At 37.8% G+C, this 17,309-nt stretch overlaps 2 protein-coding genes across 3 annotated transcripts; both read right to left on the reverse strand.

Annotated features, from left to right (window-relative positions):
• Positions 1 to 33: 33 nt before the first annotated feature.
• Positions 34 to 10,449, reverse strand: spata6l (spermatogenesis associated 6-like). Of its 2 annotated transcripts, none has more exons than XM_060874434.1 (10): positions 10,208 to 10,449; positions 8,242 to 8,379; positions 8,040 to 8,088; positions 7,830 to 7,871; positions 7,621 to 7,745; positions 5,288 to 5,371; positions 5,008 to 5,172; positions 1,720 to 1,868; positions 969 to 1,062; positions 34 to 898 (listed from the first exon to the last, which is right to left on the reverse strand). In XM_060874434.1, exons 1-10 carry the CDS (start codon positions 10,214 to 10,216, stop codon positions 830 to 832), a joined length of 924 nt encoding a protein of 307 aa, XP_060730417.1. In that variant the 5' UTR covers positions 10,217 to 10,449; the 3' UTR covers positions 34 to 829. The 2 variants fall into 2 exon arrangements, with proteins under 2 accessions (XP_060730417.1, XP_060730416.1); XM_060874433.1 differs by lacking the exon at positions 10,208 to 10,449 and adding an exon at positions 8,860 to 8,932 and having other exon boundaries at positions 1,726 to 1,868.
• Positions 10,450 to 10,546: 97 nt separating this feature from the next.
• On the reverse strand, positions 10,547 to 14,415 carry gabarapb (GABA(A) receptor-associated protein b). Its single transcript, XM_060874435.1, has 4 exons — positions 14,194 to 14,415; positions 11,892 to 11,970; positions 11,410 to 11,528; positions 10,547 to 11,270 (listed from the first exon to the last, which is right to left on the reverse strand). The coding sequence occupies exons 1-4, from the start codon at positions 14,281 to 14,283 to the stop codon at positions 11,205 to 11,207; spliced, it is 354 nt and encodes a 117-aa protein (XP_060730418.1). The 5' UTR covers positions 14,284 to 14,415; the 3' UTR covers positions 10,547 to 11,204.
• Between the last annotated feature and the right edge of the window lie 2,894 nt (positions 14,416 to 17,309).

Here is a 17,309-nt window from a genome sequence, read left to right on the forward strand (position 1 = left end):
AAAAAAAAAAACATTTCACCCAGTGAGTGAAATGTTTTGAGTAAATGATATTATATCTTGATATTATATACACTCACTGAGCACTTGATTAGGAAAATCTCAACAGATTTATTTATGCAATTATCTTATTAGTCAATCATGTGGCAGCACTGCAATTCATAACATAATGCAGATACAGCCAACGTTCCACTTCTGTCAACCAAGAGCACAAAGTTAAGGCTGCAGTGGGCACAGACTCAGCAAAACGGCATTTAAAGACTGAAAAAAACACAGCCTGTCTGATTAATCTTACTACTGAGGCACACAGATGGTAGAGCCAAAATTTGGCACCAATGGAGAGTTCAGTCCAGGCTGGTGAGGTGGAGTAATGGTGTGGGGGATGTTTTCTTGTTACACACTGGTCCAATTAATACCAATCAATCATCACTGCAATGCAAAAGTCATCACAACCTGGTTTGAGTTCTTCAGTGTTCTTCCCAGTCACCAGATCTGAATTCAGGAGAAACACCTTTGGGATGGTTAGAGATTCTCAGTATGAAAGTGCTCCTGAAAAATCTGCAGGAATTGTGTGATGTAATCATGTCAACATGAACCACAATCTCAAAGGAATATTTCCAACATCTCATGGAATCCATGCCATGAAGAAATGATGCTATTCTGAGAGCTCTAACCAGTATTAGTATTGTGTTCCTAATAAAGGGTTCGGTGAGTGTATAATATAATTATGTTACTTATATCAATGTTATATAATGGAAAAATCTTTTTAATATTGAGGCATTCTTGTGAAGATGTTCATAAATATTCATATTTTAGTATTTTACTCTTGCTCTCAGAAAGTCGAGGGTTGCGATATGAACCTGCGTTCCAGCACCTCATCTCTTTCAGACTTCGTTGCACCCTGAGGAAAGGAAAGAACATGTAACAAGGCACATATATGACATCAGGGTGTATAAGAGTGTATTACTCACATAGGCCAGTCTGTGCATGGCTTTGGGAGAGGTGAGCAGACTGCACACTCGCTCCTGAACCTCCTCCAATGAATTTGGTGAACACAATAAAGAACTGTTGAAATAAAATGTGCAATTTGAGCATACTTAAGGCTGCAAGGCAAACCTTTGAATCATTGAACTCATTCTAATACATTATTTTATTTAAAATGACCGCTAATTCACAGGAAATTTATGGTGGAAGCTCCACATAATTTAAGCTGCATTTTCCTTATTAAGTTCAAGAAAAAATGAGGGGACAAATAATTACAGATGGGATAAATTTCTCTGTAAATTTGTAGACATAATGTTGTTGTAGACTTCTGTATCAGTTCTTCTGCTACCATCATCAATCAGTTCAATTATCAATAAAGATTATTTGAGAATAAGTGCGTTCAAATAAAAGGTGCCATATTGTAAGGTGCTTAACACATCTAGATGTAAATGTCAGGAAATGAAAGCTGAAATTCTAATCCATCATCTTATGTACATCCAAAATGTTCCGCTCCAGGAATGGATCAGGAGCTAATGTGTGCACAGGCCAAGTGCCATTTTTCCAACCTACAACTGTCCAGTATTGATGTACCTGCACCCACTGTAACCCAGTGCAACCTATATCATGTAATATTGCTAAACGATATTATTGCTATTTTATAATATTTCTATTTATTTAGCCATAAATAAAAAGGAAGAGATGGTGACATTCAAGAACGTAAAAGCAAATAACACGCACTCAAACCTGTTCATCTTTGGGTAGGCTATTTTGAAGCGAGTCAGTGCAGCTGAGCTGGGAGATCCCTCATGTCTCGATGCACGATTGCACTGGGACGGTTTCCCTGTGTTGTCAAGGAGCTCATCTGTGTCTGAGGAGTTATCAGTGAGCTGAAATAATAAACAGACAGAAGGTTCATCAACATGTCGGGATTTGCCTGAAAAAAAAACATGTTTTTTATTAAAATAAAATGTATACCTGTTAAGTAAACTGGTGTCCAAAATTTGGAGCCATAAAGATAGTGTCTTTTATATTTAAGGAAATCTCGATAGCTACAGGTTATCATTGTACAAACGGCATGTCAGAAAGAGCACATTCACCTCAAAACACCTTTGACAGTTTTTTCTATGAAAATTAACAAAAGAACATTAGATACATTTTTTTAAATTGCAAATCACAATCAACTAGCTATCAATACTTTAGCATGACTTCTGAAATTACTAAGAAGTCTTACAGGACAGGGTTTCATCATAGGTATACAGCTATTACACAAAAGTGAACGACAGATAGGCAACACTAAGTCTTTAAGTTGTTTTATTCAAAGAGGTTACAAAGTTGGTTCAAAATGTTACAGTAAACATTTTGAAATATACTTTTTATAGTAAAGATGGCTGTTATTGCTAAATTTGTCATGCGCTTGTGGCTATCAGCTCAGACAGAAGTCAGATTTCAAAACCTTCAGAACAGAAACAGGAACAGAAAACAAGTTGTCAGTTCATCAAGTCATATTCAGGCCACACACTGAATTGTCTATACTAAAATAAAATGGTAGGAAAATCAAAAGAAAGCTAAACGAGAAACATAATAAGTGATCGGTTTGATGCAACCAAGGTCAATTGGGGTAAGCAGGAAAGCTGTGCTTGACATTAACTAGCTATTTCATTTCAGACCACACAAAACATACAGTGTTCTGTCATTTGTCCCCCAAGGCATCAGACTCTAACACCCAGAGACTGTAGTGACACCAGCCCCCTGAAGTTGTTTCATTTGACTCTGTATGGTACATATAGCTATATATAGTTAAACTGATAATAAAAGTTTCCTGAACTGACTTGATTTGTCTCTTTGTGCAATTTGTACTCGGTTTACTTTCACCAAAGACTACACCTAGCACTGTATTTCACATGCACCTTCTCAATCACATGTCACATTATGGATCTGCCAGTGATGGCAGGTTTAAATACATGAGCTATAAAGCACATAATATCTAGGCTAAGTTTCACCACACGGCTGTCACTAACAGGCTGTGTGACTCTACAACAGACCTTGGCATTTTACTGCACAACCGCCCTGTGGCTGTTTCTGTCTTTTATGAATTTAGGTATGTGCATGTCTGCACCCCGTCACAGTAAGTGCTAAGGATACCGAGTTAGCTGTTAGCCCTCAAAAGTCTCAGCTCACGTAACAAGTTGTGGACAATTAAGCATTTATCTAGTGTAGTGCAGGTTTCCAACGGATGGTTGTCCAAATCTGACAGGGAAAAATGTTAGACTTTTGAAGCCGGATTCAAGATAATGTGACTGAAATGAACCCTGAACAGAAATTAAAATCTTTCCATTCATACATTTTTACTTTTTCCATTTGCATGGAATTCAACTAGACTTCAGTGCACATGTTTAAGCACAAGACAGACTGGCTTTTTCTGACAGAACAAGAATTTTTTTTTCCAATAAATTATTTGCTGGTCTTTAACACCATTCAAAACGTTCACATTTTTAGTATTGTTTTTGTGAACTTTAAAAGTATGTTACGTTAAAAATAAAATGAAATAGCATGGTGAAATTTCTACTATTGTTTATTGCTATATTTGACCTACTCTGCATTTTCATAGCCTTACTGAAACATGTCTAAACAGTAGCAGCTATTCAAATATTAAATATACATATATTTAAATATACATATAATTTTTATATTAAATTAAATGTACTGCTTTTTATAAAGCCAAATAATTTTTTTTCTATAAAATAATTAAATTCAGCCTATTGGATCAGTCCCCAACAGTCCCAGTTTCTCATGTGGCCGTTTGCTCTGCAGCCTGGGCTAGACAGAACTCAGTCCTAGCCCGACCGCTGGTACAGCTTTTGTTCTTCATTCCACAAAAGTAAGAAATAATTCACTTTTAACCATTATTTAGAGAAACTATGACTATGTGAGTGACAGAAATTGACCCTTGTGTTTATATATTTTTACCTGAAAAAATAGAAAGGTCAGAGCACTGTACAGGTTGTACTATTCAGACACAGATCACAATGTTGAGGCAAATATGTGATGATTCATACATGCAGTTTTCACTGCGCTAAAGTTACCCACAAAGCTCTCACTTTGGACACCAACATGTCTTTGCTGATTGAGTACGTTTATGGTTAGTTCAGCACAAGAGACACTTTCTTCCTAACACTCAAGGAATGTTACATCTGGACAATGCTGATATATGTAGAAGTAAGGCCTTACCCATGACACACCATTCCAGTCACTGTGTTGCTGGAGCCTGTTGCTGGATGCACAACATGTTCTACAAGGTCAAGCCTGTAGTTATTATATTTTGCCTGTTACTGTATTGTGCTAATTGTGGTACCGCTTGTACATCATGTATTTCTTGTCTTATATCTTGGCCATCGATTTGTACTGAACTTTTACTGATTTGCACTACGTGTTATCCAGGAAATATTTTGTATCAGACTGTCACTATTGTGTAAGATATCGCACCAAGGCCAGTGCTGTTTTGCTCTACTGTATAGTTGTAAATGGCTCAAATGACAATAAAGCTCTCTATAATTGAATATAGCACTACCAAGCTACCAAATGTCTCAATGTAACAAATGTAGGTTCATCTAAACTTTCCTGTGCAGAAATATACAAACAGCTTAGATATGACCATGACCAAGAGTTACAAGCTTAATCTGAAATGATTTTTTTTTAAATATCTGATTCTTCTAGAGTTTTTGAGAGACAGGGCTGTTTATATAAGAGACAGGTTAAAATGAGTGATGAGTGATTATGCCTGCCCTTTTCTGTGGTAGAAAATTTTTTACAGAATATCAGATCATTGATGAGTAAGGTTTTTGTTGTTGTTGTTTATTCTCCGTGTGTATATTAGTTCTCTAATCTATCCAATGTAATGAACTGTGTGCCCCCTGCTGGACAATATTCTTACCACCACAGAGGTGAAACAATATAAGTTGCAACAATATAGTTGATTTGATTATAATAAAGAAAGAACTTGGTAAAATTTAAGCAGGTATGACTTACAGAGCATGTTTGATTTACAGGTTTAGTGTTGTTCCAGACTGAACCAGAGCTCCTGAACGGGGAGAGGGAACGAGACCTTTGCATCCTTATGCTCCTGAGGCCTTGTGGTGCAAATAAGCAGCCCTGATGCTTGGAAGACTTTGCTCTTTTCCTTGTTAATATTCTCTGGTAATTAATAAAGAAAGAGTGGCATTAGAAATTTCTGTAATATGTGCTGTTTTACACGAACACTGGTGATGCTAGTAGAGCTCATGCAAATTGCACAAAGGCAGAACTATACCACAGGGAGGCTCCGGGAAAGATCTCTCTCAGAACATTCGCTGATTTTTGTCCTGGTGGAGAACTCTAATCTTGGAGAAATACCCTATGAGGGAAGAGCCAACAAAGCCATTACAGTATATTATATATTATATACAGTATATTACATTTTAATTTTTTTCAACTAATAAAACGCAAACAGTTCTACCTTATGATTACACAGTAATAATTTCCTTTCTGGGTGAACAGGATGAATACAGATATGAAGGTTAATACAGTGTATAATGAAGATGATTAAATGAATGAAAGAATGAATCAATGAATGAATTAATTAATTCATTCATTCATTCATCTTCTACCGCTTATCCGAACTACCTCGGGTCACGGGGAGCCTGTGCCTATCTCAGGCGTCATCGGGCATCAAGGCAGGATACACCCTGGACGGAGTGCCAACCCATCGCAGGGCACACACACACACACACATTCACTCACGCAATCACACACTACAGACAATTTTCCAGAGATGCCAATCAACCTATCATGCATGTCTTTGGACCGGGGGAGGAAACCGGAGTACCCGGAGGAAACCCCCGAGGCACGGGGAGAACATGCAAACTCCACACACACAAGGTGGAGGCGGGAATCGAACCCCGACCCTGGAGGTGTGAGGCGAACGTGCTAACCACTAAGCCACCGTGCCCTGAATTAATTAATGATGACATTAATTATTCTTTCATTCATCTTCTGCATACACTTCTTCCTGGTTACCCACATAGGAGATTTTTACTGATCACACAGTAATTATTGCCTATCTGGGTGACCAGGATGAAGTGTATAAAGAAGATGGATAGGTGGATAGATGAATGAATGAATGAATGAATGAATGAATGAATGATTGCAGACATTAGTCCTTCACATTCCTATCTAGAAAAGGAAAACGTTTCCTCTGTAGTATCTTTTTAACATTTTTAACATCATAAATCTCATTCCTACTGTGAAGCTTATGAGAAAGTAATTGAAGAGCAAACAGGTCTGTGAATGATGCGGTCAATATGGGACTGCATTATGTTCTGCAGAATCTGGACAGACCAGGGACTTATGTGAGGATCCTGTTTGTGGACTTCAGCTCTGCTTTCAACACCATCATCCCATCACTCCTTCAGCCCAAATTAACCCAGCTCTCCGTGCCCTCCTCTGTCTGTCAGTGGATCACCAGCTTTCTCACAGACAGGCAGCAGCTAGTGCGACTGGGGAAACTCAAATCCAGCACCCGCACCATCAGCATTGGCGCCCCCCAGGGCTGTGTTCTCTCCCCACTGCTCTTCTTCCTGTACACAAACGACTGCACCTCTAATGACCCATCTGTCAAGCTCCTGAAGTTTGCAGACAACACCACACTGATCGGCCTCATCCAGGACGGTGACGAGTCTGCTTACAGACTGGAGGTTGAACGGCTGGCTGTCTGGTGCAGCCTTAACAACCTGGAGCTGAAAACGCTCAAGACAGTGGAGATGACAGTGGACTTCAGGAGAAACCCCCCTGCTCTCCCCTCACTCACCATCATGGACAGCATTGTTACAGCAGTGGAGTCATTCAGATTCCTGGGAACCACAATCTCCCAGGACCTGAAGTGGGACATTCACATAGACGCCATTGTGAAAAAGGCTCAGCAGAGGTTGTACTTCCTTCGTCAGCTGAGGAAGTTCAACCTGCCACAGGATCTGCTGAAACAGTTCTACACTGCCATCATCGAATCCATCCTCTGCACCTCAGTGACTGTTTGGTTCAGCTCAGCCACCCAATCCGACCTTAGGAGACTACAGAGGGTAGTCCGGACTGCTGAGCGATTCATTGGCACAACTCTCCCCACTCTCCAAGACCTGTACTTCTCCAGAGTGAACAAAAGGGCAAAGAAAATCACTCTGGACCCCTCACATCCAGCACACTCACTCTTTGAACTGTTGCCATCTGGTCGACGCTACAGAGCCCTGAGCACCAAAACGACTAGATATAGGAACAGTTTCTTCCCTCAGGCAATCCATCTGATGAACACTTAACATACATCTGATGAACACCTAACATACACAGAACAAACCCTTACTCTTACATTGTTTACAAGTACTCATTTATATTTGAATTTGCACATCTATACTTTAAATTGCACATTTATATTTCACTTTGCACATTCTTTTTTCCACTGTACATACAACTGTCTATTATATATGTGTTCATTTCTGATCATTGCCATTCTGTTTACACTGTGGAGCTCCTGTACTAGACAAAATTATGTGAAAACATACTTGGCAATAAAGACCTTTCTGATTCTGATTCTGATTCAGTTAGTATGTCACTTACAGGGAAAGTGGGGTCTCTTCTCATAAGCACTTCACGGTCTTCTCCAGAAAAAGAAGGCACCAGCTTAGGCTCTGGGAAAAGAAAACTTCTAGCATCGAGCTCATATATGGCCAACACTTCCCCAACTGCAAGCAAGAAGAAATACACCAAACTATAACTGGCTATACTTTCAGTACTCTCAGTTAGTGCCATGAAGTGCCAGAATTTACCTGGAGGAATCAACTGTATGAGCTCAACTTTTACAGTCTCACCTGCAGCAGAGAAAAAAATCATGTGATGCCCTAGGACTACACACACATTCTTACAAAGCCTCTTTTTGCGTGTGTTCTGGCAATGGAAATTAATAGTAGATAGAAAACATCTCATTGTGAATCTACAGCAGTAAAAAAATATGGAAAATGAACACGCTTATTACATACACTGTAACATTTCAGCAATATCTGCAGGATCACTGGCGTACTTGAATATCTGCCAAGAATATTATATTAAGAATAATAATATAAGGCGGATCTTAATAATAATAATAATAATAATAATAATAATAATAATAATAATAATAATAATAATAAATAAATAAATAAATTAATAAATTAATAAATAAATCGACTTTAAGTATAAAACCTTGTCAAACGTCATTTTCATCTTAAACCGTAATGGGAACACAGCTGGTAGACATTGTGTCATTCTGTACTGGTTCATCAGGCACACACTGAGGTAAATGTCATCCTTCCATGGTAGGTGCACTCCAGGACAGGTCACCTACAAATAGAAGCATATTATAGATAATCTAAAGCACAAGTTCCTAGAATACCTCTGGAATACCCCATCCCATACATTTTAGTGTTTTTCCTGCTCTAATACCAAAAAAACACCTGTTAGAACATGGACAACACTACAACACACCTGTTAGAGCAGTGTTTTTGTGGCCTAAAAACTGAATATAAACTGAAAGCCTAATGACTCTATAAAATACATGTAGCACACAAGCAAGGCTGTAAGACTTACTTTCATACCTCATGTAGGTTAGTGCACTTACATGGGGACTACACATTCATTTTATATTTATCCTTGATCACAGCCTTAACTAACAGCATTTTAATTTCTATCTAGACGTCTATTTATTATTAATTGATATATTTGTTTGTTTGTTTGTTTACTTAAGAATACCCGTATTTAGAATGTATATAAAAATGAAATAACCATATAAAACATAAACACAAAACATAAAATACCGCTTACCGCTTTAACGTAAACTTCAGCCACCACTTTGACTGCATTATGAGGCATGACTTAAATATGAGCAGTAATTCAAAAGGTCAGACTTACTTAATAAAATAATACACTGACTACAAGATCCCTAAGCCAGCTGATACAGCACGACTCATGAGAGCGTCTCGTTTCCATGGTACCTCATTATATTTTTATTGGGGACTTTTATTATCTCTTTTGTAGGAACTACACACCGGAGTGTAGTTCCATTGGGAATGGAATTTTGGGATTTGTAGTCACAAATATAATCAGATTTGTGTTGTATATTTAGGAAGACAGCATAACAGAAAGTAAGTGTGAAAATGCTTAATGCATAGATAGATAGATAGATAGATAGATAGATAGATAGATAGATAGATAGATAGATAGATAGATAGATAGACAGACAATTTAATAGTAAATGGTATATTTTAGTACAGGGAAAAAGCGTAAAATTGTGAAGAGCGTAAAATCTCTCTCAAATGTGTCTCTTGCCAAACCACTTTGCTTTGTGCACAGGTGCATTGTCATACTGGAACATGTGCATGCTTCTGAATTCCAATAATGGGAAATCTTAATAAATCTACAGCATTCAAAGACATTCTAGGCAGCTGTGTACTTCCAACATTATGGTTTGGGGAAGAACCACGTGTGAATGGTAGGATGGCATACAGGGTACCTTTTTTTTTAGCATAAAGAGTTTAAATATTTAATCTTAATAATAAAGGGAATAAACTGTTTGCTCCAATAATTATTCATTATCTCAGGGTTGTAGGATTGACTTGAAATCTTCAAGTCAAGAACAGTTTGAAATACAAGACCAGAATAATGTAAACATTACACATTCTAGCTTTTTTAAAGATTATTTTCAAAACCAACCATTTAATCAAATCTCAAGTTATAAATGCTCAGTGACAAAGAAGAGCAAGTGCGGTGCCCCAATTTAATATATAATCTGTACTGTGGATCTTGGCTTGGATTTTCTAGAGCTACATCTCCAAAGGAAGTGAGCATTATAGCTAGAAGTGACATAATACAGGAGTTCTGCCATTTTACCTCACACCATCCATACAGCTCATTTGTAGATCCATTCATTGAACTGTGAAACTCCCAAAAAGCCCAAAAGCCCAACAGTAGCTCTGGCATCCCGGGATTTTAGTCTTCCAATTAGTCCTCCAATTCCAATTTCTATTTCATAGAGCTTTAACAAAGGAGCCATACTCTAATCATTCAGTGTACTTTATAGACTGAAATGGTAGTGTAACAGGTAAGGTTGCCATCACACAGCTCCAGGGTCCTTAGTTCAAACCTGTCTGATCAGAGTTTCACATATTCTCACCGTGTCCATTGAAGTTTCATCTGATCTCCTAAACACATCCACCTGTTTTTTATCCCTGCGTATGAATGAACGTGTAAATGGGTCTCGGTGGTGCTGAGGTATATAATAATGTTTTCCCAACTCTCAGAGTTCCAGTCTCATCACAGGAAAAGTTGAAGCATTTGCTGTACACACACACTCACTCACACACACACACACACACACATTACACAATGCTCTGACTTCTGGACATATTTAAGAGTGTGACTAAAGTGAAATTGTTCCCCTACTTTAATTATTTATTGACTGATAATCAAATAACCCAAGTCTATTGTAACAAACAGGACAAGAAGACAATGATGGTTTATCTATGTTTAGTTTATAGTCACCTCAAGGTAAGGGTATCAGAAATGCAGCTGAATACCGAGTTCAAAAAAAAAAAAACAACAAAAGAATAAAACAGCTCAATAAATCAACTAAGACATACAAACTTAAATGAAATTACCTAGAATGATCCAGGTAGATGAACCCTCATTAAATATTTATATCACATCGAAGAAATATTTTGAAACAGAACTGGAGAAAGAGACTTGTTATTTTTTTACAAACAGCTCATCAGCAGCACTTAAGTGTGCAATGCCCCAAAATATAGATTCTAAGCACTGGGAGAGCAATTCACTAGTTTTAGTGAAATAAAAGATCAACTGCAAAATCTAGACTTATTTTTAACAATTAAGCTCCATCTGATAGTCTACTGCTGCCAAGTGGTGGATCAGCTTGGGGCCAGTTTTAAGGGAAAAAAAGTACAGCTGTATAAAGAAAAATGACCATCATGTTGTAAATGAATAAAAAAAAAACCAATAATTCCAATCTGTAGGAAAAACATGAACTGGGAATAAAGAAAGGAGTAAAAGTGCATTTGATGTCAGAAGCTCTGAACTCTAGGCTGCCGATATGGGTTTATATACTCTTGTAAAAGGAAGGAAAAGGAGGTGGGGAAGCTATTTTCCCTTTGGTTCTATTCTCCATACACACTTTCATCACTGTAGGCAATGTAGAGGAAAAAATCCTCTTCATGATGCTCCTGAAAAGAAAGACATAAATATTATTACTCAAGGATATTTTTTGTTTGTTTTTAAGAAAAAAGCAATATGTGAAAAGACCATAGGTTCTTTCTTTCATGCAAAAGGAGAAAAAAAAGCAACATTTCAGGCATGGCTTACCTGGTATAACAGGCCCATAGTTGCAGAGGTAGGAGGAATGACGTTGTTTACGAAGAAGAATAGAGCGTCTTCGGCCCTTAGGTGGATTCGTTTTCGGATGAGAAAATAGAACTGGCCAACTGCAGCAAAACACAGAAATGACAGGTAATGGGACTCTACCCTGACCAACACAAAGGATGTGAACAAATCTGTAATATACTTCACCTTTTTCACTACAGCATCTGGTTGTATAATCGATTCGACTGGCTAACGAGGGAGCCATTATTTTACAGCAGAATCAGGAGCTAAATAATGCCTTCACTAATTATATCACGTGGCATGAATTGTAGCCAAGGAGGTTTCAGATTTCAGTGTAAGTAAATTATACATGCAGGTTAAAGAGGTAAAAACCCTTGACTAATAGACAATGATTAACAATTCAACAGGCAATAATTTACAGCTTGTATTTTTCCCTCACTGTATTGCTGCATTGCATTGCTTACCTGTGAGATCCGAGGGGACCAGATATTTCTTCTTATCCAGATCTCCTATTCTGGCTTTGGGAGCTTTTTCAACAATTACCTAGTGCCAAAACAAAAAATCAGAAAATTTTACATGATGTAATGATCCAGCACTGAAACAGATGTCACATAGGTTCTGGTGGGTTTTGGGAAGCCGTAATGTACAAATACAAGTAGTACAGGTACTTTAGTATAGCTGATGATCCAGGGATATGGTGGTTTAGTGGAGAGCATCAGGGTTGGAGGTTCATTTCCTGCCTCTGCTTTGCGTGTTTGGGGTTTGCATGTTCACCCTGTGCTTAGGGGGATTCCTCTTGGTAGACATGCTTCTCTAAATTATCCTGGTGTGTGATTGTGCCATGCTATTGGTACTTCTGGATAGTCATCAGGTTTTCCGTGACACAATTTATATTAAAACAGTTGCTTCATTGGAGACTTATTTCTACCCCTTCCCAGTCAAGTTCCTTACTCCTGTTGATCTTATGCCCCTCTAGCATACTACAACAGCCTTAATTTCTTTGGCTCCTGTAAATGTTACACCAACATTGGCATTGTGTATGATAAATGGCAATCACTGAGAAGAGTGGAACTGCTGCACTGTAATTAAACAAAACAACTCTACATTTCTGTGCTACCATTTTACTTCAGTGTGCTTACAATCTCTCTTACTTCTGCTCACATGAGAGACAGCGATCGTTGGTGACTCGACGTGGCAGTGTCCAGCTGCATGACAAAGTTGAGAAAAGTTTAACTTTATGTAAATATGGAGCGACTTGGTGCAGTGACTACCAAGAGGAGTGACGACACTACAGCACACGAGATCCGTTGCAAAGAGCGTACACACTTCTTCTTAATTAGCTTGAATGATATGAAACATAAATTTACTGCTAAATTTTAGATACAAACACCAAATCTCCCTCTAGAAAGAAAATTGATTTCTTGTGGAATGCCAGTCCACCCACTAACAAAATATATTACTTTGGCAACAAGTAAACAGAACTCTTACTGGTAACTTCACAATACAATGAGTGGAGACTTGCATCACACTGTATGTGTGAGTGTAGTATTTCATTCAACTTAGAAGAACATGATAAAAACGCTGACACAAAATTTTTTATATAAAATCATCAAAATGTCTTTACAAAAAAAAAAAAAAGATTGATTCAGGGATTCGACATTTTTCATTGTCATTTCATTTGTACAAAGACTTTGTGGGGCCCTAACAAATCTTAATGACTGGATTGTGTGTTTTTAATACTGTGATTCCATGATATTTTCAGCCTAGCTTATCATACAAGTGTCCCGTTCGAGCCTTGCACAAGGTTTTAGTGTGTTATTCATTCCCAGGTTTATGTGCACTGATCCCAAACATTTATATATATAGTATACACATATGCACTGGTCCCAAACATTTTAATATATACTGTATACACATATATACACGCACATTATATATATAAAATATATAATATATTATTATAAACTGGAGCAAATTCTTTGTTATTCTGGATACATAAACGTTAAGGCTGTCAGTAATTGTATTTATTTATTTATTTACTTACTTACTTATTTATTTTAAATGCTGAATCTTAACAAACCCCTTTCTATACGTGAACTTTAAAAGCTTTAATTTGCTTTGAGGGGAAACACAAACTAAATCTCTCTCTCTGCTATAACATTATCATTATTTACATTTTATTAAACGCAGCAGTTAACTACGCATGTTGTTAAAAAACGACCTATAAATCTTAAAAACACGAAGAAGAAAAAATATATACTAAGATTATTGTGTCATCGATTAGAAAGACAAAAACATTAGCATGTCACATAGCTTAGCTAGCTGCCGCCTACCTATTACAGAATAACCACACAAAACAAACACGTCTAACTTCAGATAACACGAATCAAATACATATATATATATATTATACTTTCCCCCCACAAACGTCTCATTTGTACGGATGTATCGGACTCATCATCAAACCGAATTTTTAGGTAATCTGAACAATGACTTAATAAAAGTCCCGTTTGATGTCGCAGTTCACAGTAAAAACAAGCTGTTAGCACGATGCTAATGACTCTTGTCTCTCCTTAACTCGATGACTGACGTAATCCCGTGTTTGATATGTCGTATATAAGGTTTATATAATATCTCACACGGATTTATTTATCCTTAAAACGCTGAAACAGAAAGCGTACGGTGGATTTTTAATACCAAAGATTACACCCCTCTAGTTTCGACGACTCGAACAAAACCAGCTGTTAGCATGTTACAGATACTTACAGGAACCCTGTCTGGGTATTTCTTCCTGATTTTCTCTCCCTCTGATCGCCTCTTCTCAAAAGGATGCTCCTCTTTATACTGGAACTTCATCGCAGCTCGGTGTTACAGGCTGCAACGTGATTAAATATCGCTTATAAACGATGATCTTTAATAGCAAAGCTGGACAGTGCGACTAGCAGCGCTGTTTTTGTGACGGTGGTTTTCTGCGGATGAATACAATAACAGCGCATGCGTCAAAACAATGTTTTTAATCGTACTTTTCACAGAGACTTGTGATTTTTCATTTCGTTTTAAAGCTAGACGTTTGAAAGTGACGACTAAGCACATCGACGTAATATACATAGTGATGCTTGTGGTTTACGTTTAAGTTAACGATATAGGAACTACTTTCTCATGGCCCATATTGTAAAGCCTGACAGCGCGGAAGGGTACAGAGTTATTAGGTCGGTGTTTATGCCGTCCTCATGATCAGTGGGTGGGGAAGGACTACGTAGGGTTGCCAGTTCAAAGTTTTTGGCGCGGCAAGGGTGATTTTAAACAGGTTTTGTTTTTGGGCGAAGAAGAAACACGAAAAACTGCTTACCGTCAGTAACACAAAATCAGGACTGGGATCTAGGACTCTACCCTGGGGCTGTGAGGCGAAACCACAATGCCACTAGATGTTTTTTGGTGTGTTTTTTTTTACTTTAGACTAGACATGATTTGTCTTTGGTATTGGGCTGATTCATTATGCGTATCTGGCAACTTTGTGGCCATAGTCAGAGGGGGAAAACAAAACCTGAACATTAGTACCAATTCGATCAACAATTTCCTTTGGCCTAGATTTTGTCCACACAAGCAACTGTCCTTATCAGGAAACTGTTTTTATTTCATTTCTGCACAGCATGACCTATGCGAGAAGTGAACCCTGTGTAAAAAAATATGCCTTACATCTGGGGGCTGGGATAATGTTTATACAGCTGAGATCTGGCCCATACGTGGCCACACCATAAGCCACGTATAACACATCACAAGCCACGTATGACACATCACAAGTCACGTATGACACACCACAAGCCACGTATGACACATCACAAGCCACATATGACATCACAAGCCACGTATGACATCACAAGCAACTTATGACACATCATAAGGCACGTATCACACGCCATAAGCCACGTATGACACGCCATATGCCAGTATGACACATCGCAAGCCACTCATGACAAATCATAAGGCACATATGACACGCCATAAGCCACATATGACACGTCATAAGCCACGTATGACACGCCATAAGCCACGTATGACACATCATAAGCCACGTATGACACGCCATAAGCCACGTATGATACGTCATAAGCCACGTATGACACATCATAAGCCACGTATGACACGCCATAAGCCACGTATGACACGCCATAAGCCACGTATGATACGTCATAAGCCACGTATGACACGCCATAAGCCACGTATGACACGCCACAAGCCACGTATGACACACCAAAAGCCACGTATGACACGCGACAAGCCACATATGACACGCCATAAGCCACATATGACACACCATAAGCCACGTATGACACACCATAAGCCACGTATGACACGCCATAAACCACGTATGACACGCCATAAGCCACGTATGACACACCATAAGCCACGTATGACACGCCGTAAACCACGTATGACACGCCATAAGCCATGTATCACACACCATAAGCCACGTATCACACACCATAAGCCACGTATCACACATCATAAGGCACATCATAAGGCATGTATGACATGCCATAAGCCACGTATGACACATCATAAGCCACATATGACACACCATAAGCCATTGACAGAATAAATGTTTTCTATTTTATAATTTAATGTGCCCCTAACCGCAATAAGTATAAGTCCAAAATGTCCTATTATCTTGAACCATTAATAGTATTAGTATAAAAATGTCATTCTTTTATTAATTGCATTTGATCAAAATAATTGTTGAATCACCCTAATTTGCATTGGTGCACATAAAACACTGTCTAAGAACATTGTCTGTATACATTATAAAATAAAGAGCTACTATCATAAATGGCAGTCTTCATTTGTCATGTTGGGAGCAACAACTACTTGAGAAATATCACCAGATTACAGCAATAAATAAATGGAAACTATTTGTAAGCTTGTAAAAGACGATTTGGACAGTATAGTGAAATATTTGTATTACTCCTGCAAATACTCACTGCAAATACACTATAAATACATGTTTAAATAATGTTTTTGTTAATTGTAAATACAGAATAGAAAGAAAGCGTCATAAATACCAGCAAACCAACATTCATCCCTCAGTTTACACACTTTGTTGTACACAGTCTGTTGTCTCTCTTAGTTCTTATCAAGTATGCATTCAGAACTGTGTGACCTCTGGGTTTTGTTTTTTTTTTTCACCTAAAGTAAGTAAAACCTCCCAGCAAACACCCATTTAATCAATAAAACACAGTTTTTAGAAATAAAATTGCTGATCAAAAATAATACTTGATTAGTAAAAAAAAATACATTTTTTCCCCCTAAGTCAGTGTTCGGTATGATAAGGTATGGATTTCAACCTGATTCTCACAATCAGCTGTCTATTTACATTACCCGTGTACTCCACACCTGCATGTTCCTAGCATAGTCATATTTATTAATGTCAGTTCTGATCAAAATGGGAACTTACCATTCATTTTAAAGATATTCCAATGTGGCCTAGTTTTATTCAGCCATGCTAGATATGGGTCTAATGAACAAATAACAGCTGCATTGAACCTAGATGTGCGGCAGTGTGCCAAAAAAGGAAGGGTTGGCTTTTTATAAGAACTTAAATTTAACCATTCCTTTAATTTCATTCCACTCAAAATAGTCTCAGGTTTATTTTATGTTGATTTCTAAGTAATTTGGCTAATACATTTATCTGAGCGTCTTGGAGATTCTACCATAGATCCTATGCAGACTTTCACTGCTGCACTTGCTTCTATATTTTTTTTTTAGGTTACAGCAAGTTCTTTTTTTTATTTCTGTCAGACATCTATTAAAAATCTAGAACATGTTACTTCCTTTACTGACATACTGTCTTTTTTCTGGCACACAGAACATGCAAATAAAATCAA

Source organism: Tachysurus vachellii, chromosome 7, assembly GCF_030014155.1.
Source record: "Tachysurus vachellii isolate PV-2020 chromosome 7, HZAU_Pvac_v1, whole genome shotgun sequence".
Taxonomy (NCBI): Eukaryota; Metazoa; Chordata; class Actinopteri; order Siluriformes; family Bagridae; genus Tachysurus; species Tachysurus vachellii.

What these genes read in the sequence shown, in the direction of transcription:
- spata6l (XM_060874433.1), bottom strand. Translation starts at nt 8,907, where the DNA reads ATGCCTCATAATGCAGTCAAAGTGGTGGCTGAAGTTTACGTTAAAGCG. An exon ending in CTGAAGTTTACGTTAAAGCG is followed by an intron (nt 8,380 to 8,859) that starts GTAAGCGGTATT and finishes TTCTATTTGTAG; the next exon opens with GTGACCTGTCCTGGAGTGCA. An exon ending in CCATGCACAGACTGGCCTAT is followed by an intron (nt 899 to 968) that starts GTGAGTAATACA and finishes TCCTTTCCTCAG; the next exon opens with GGTGCAACGAAGTCTGAAAG.
- gabarapb (XM_060874435.1), bottom strand. Translation starts at nt 14,283, where the DNA reads ATGAAGTTCCAGTATAAAGAGGAGCATCCTTTTGAGAAGAGGCGATCA. An exon ending in GGTCCCCTCGGATCTCACAG is followed by an intron (nt 11,529 to 11,891) that starts GTAAGCAATGCA and finishes GTTTTGCTGCAG; the next exon opens with TTGGCCAGTTCTATTTTCTC. An exon ending in CTATGGGCCTGTTATACCAG is followed by an intron (nt 11,271 to 11,409) that starts GTAAGCCATGCC and finishes CTTTCTTTTCAG; the next exon opens with GAGCATCATGAAGAGGATTT.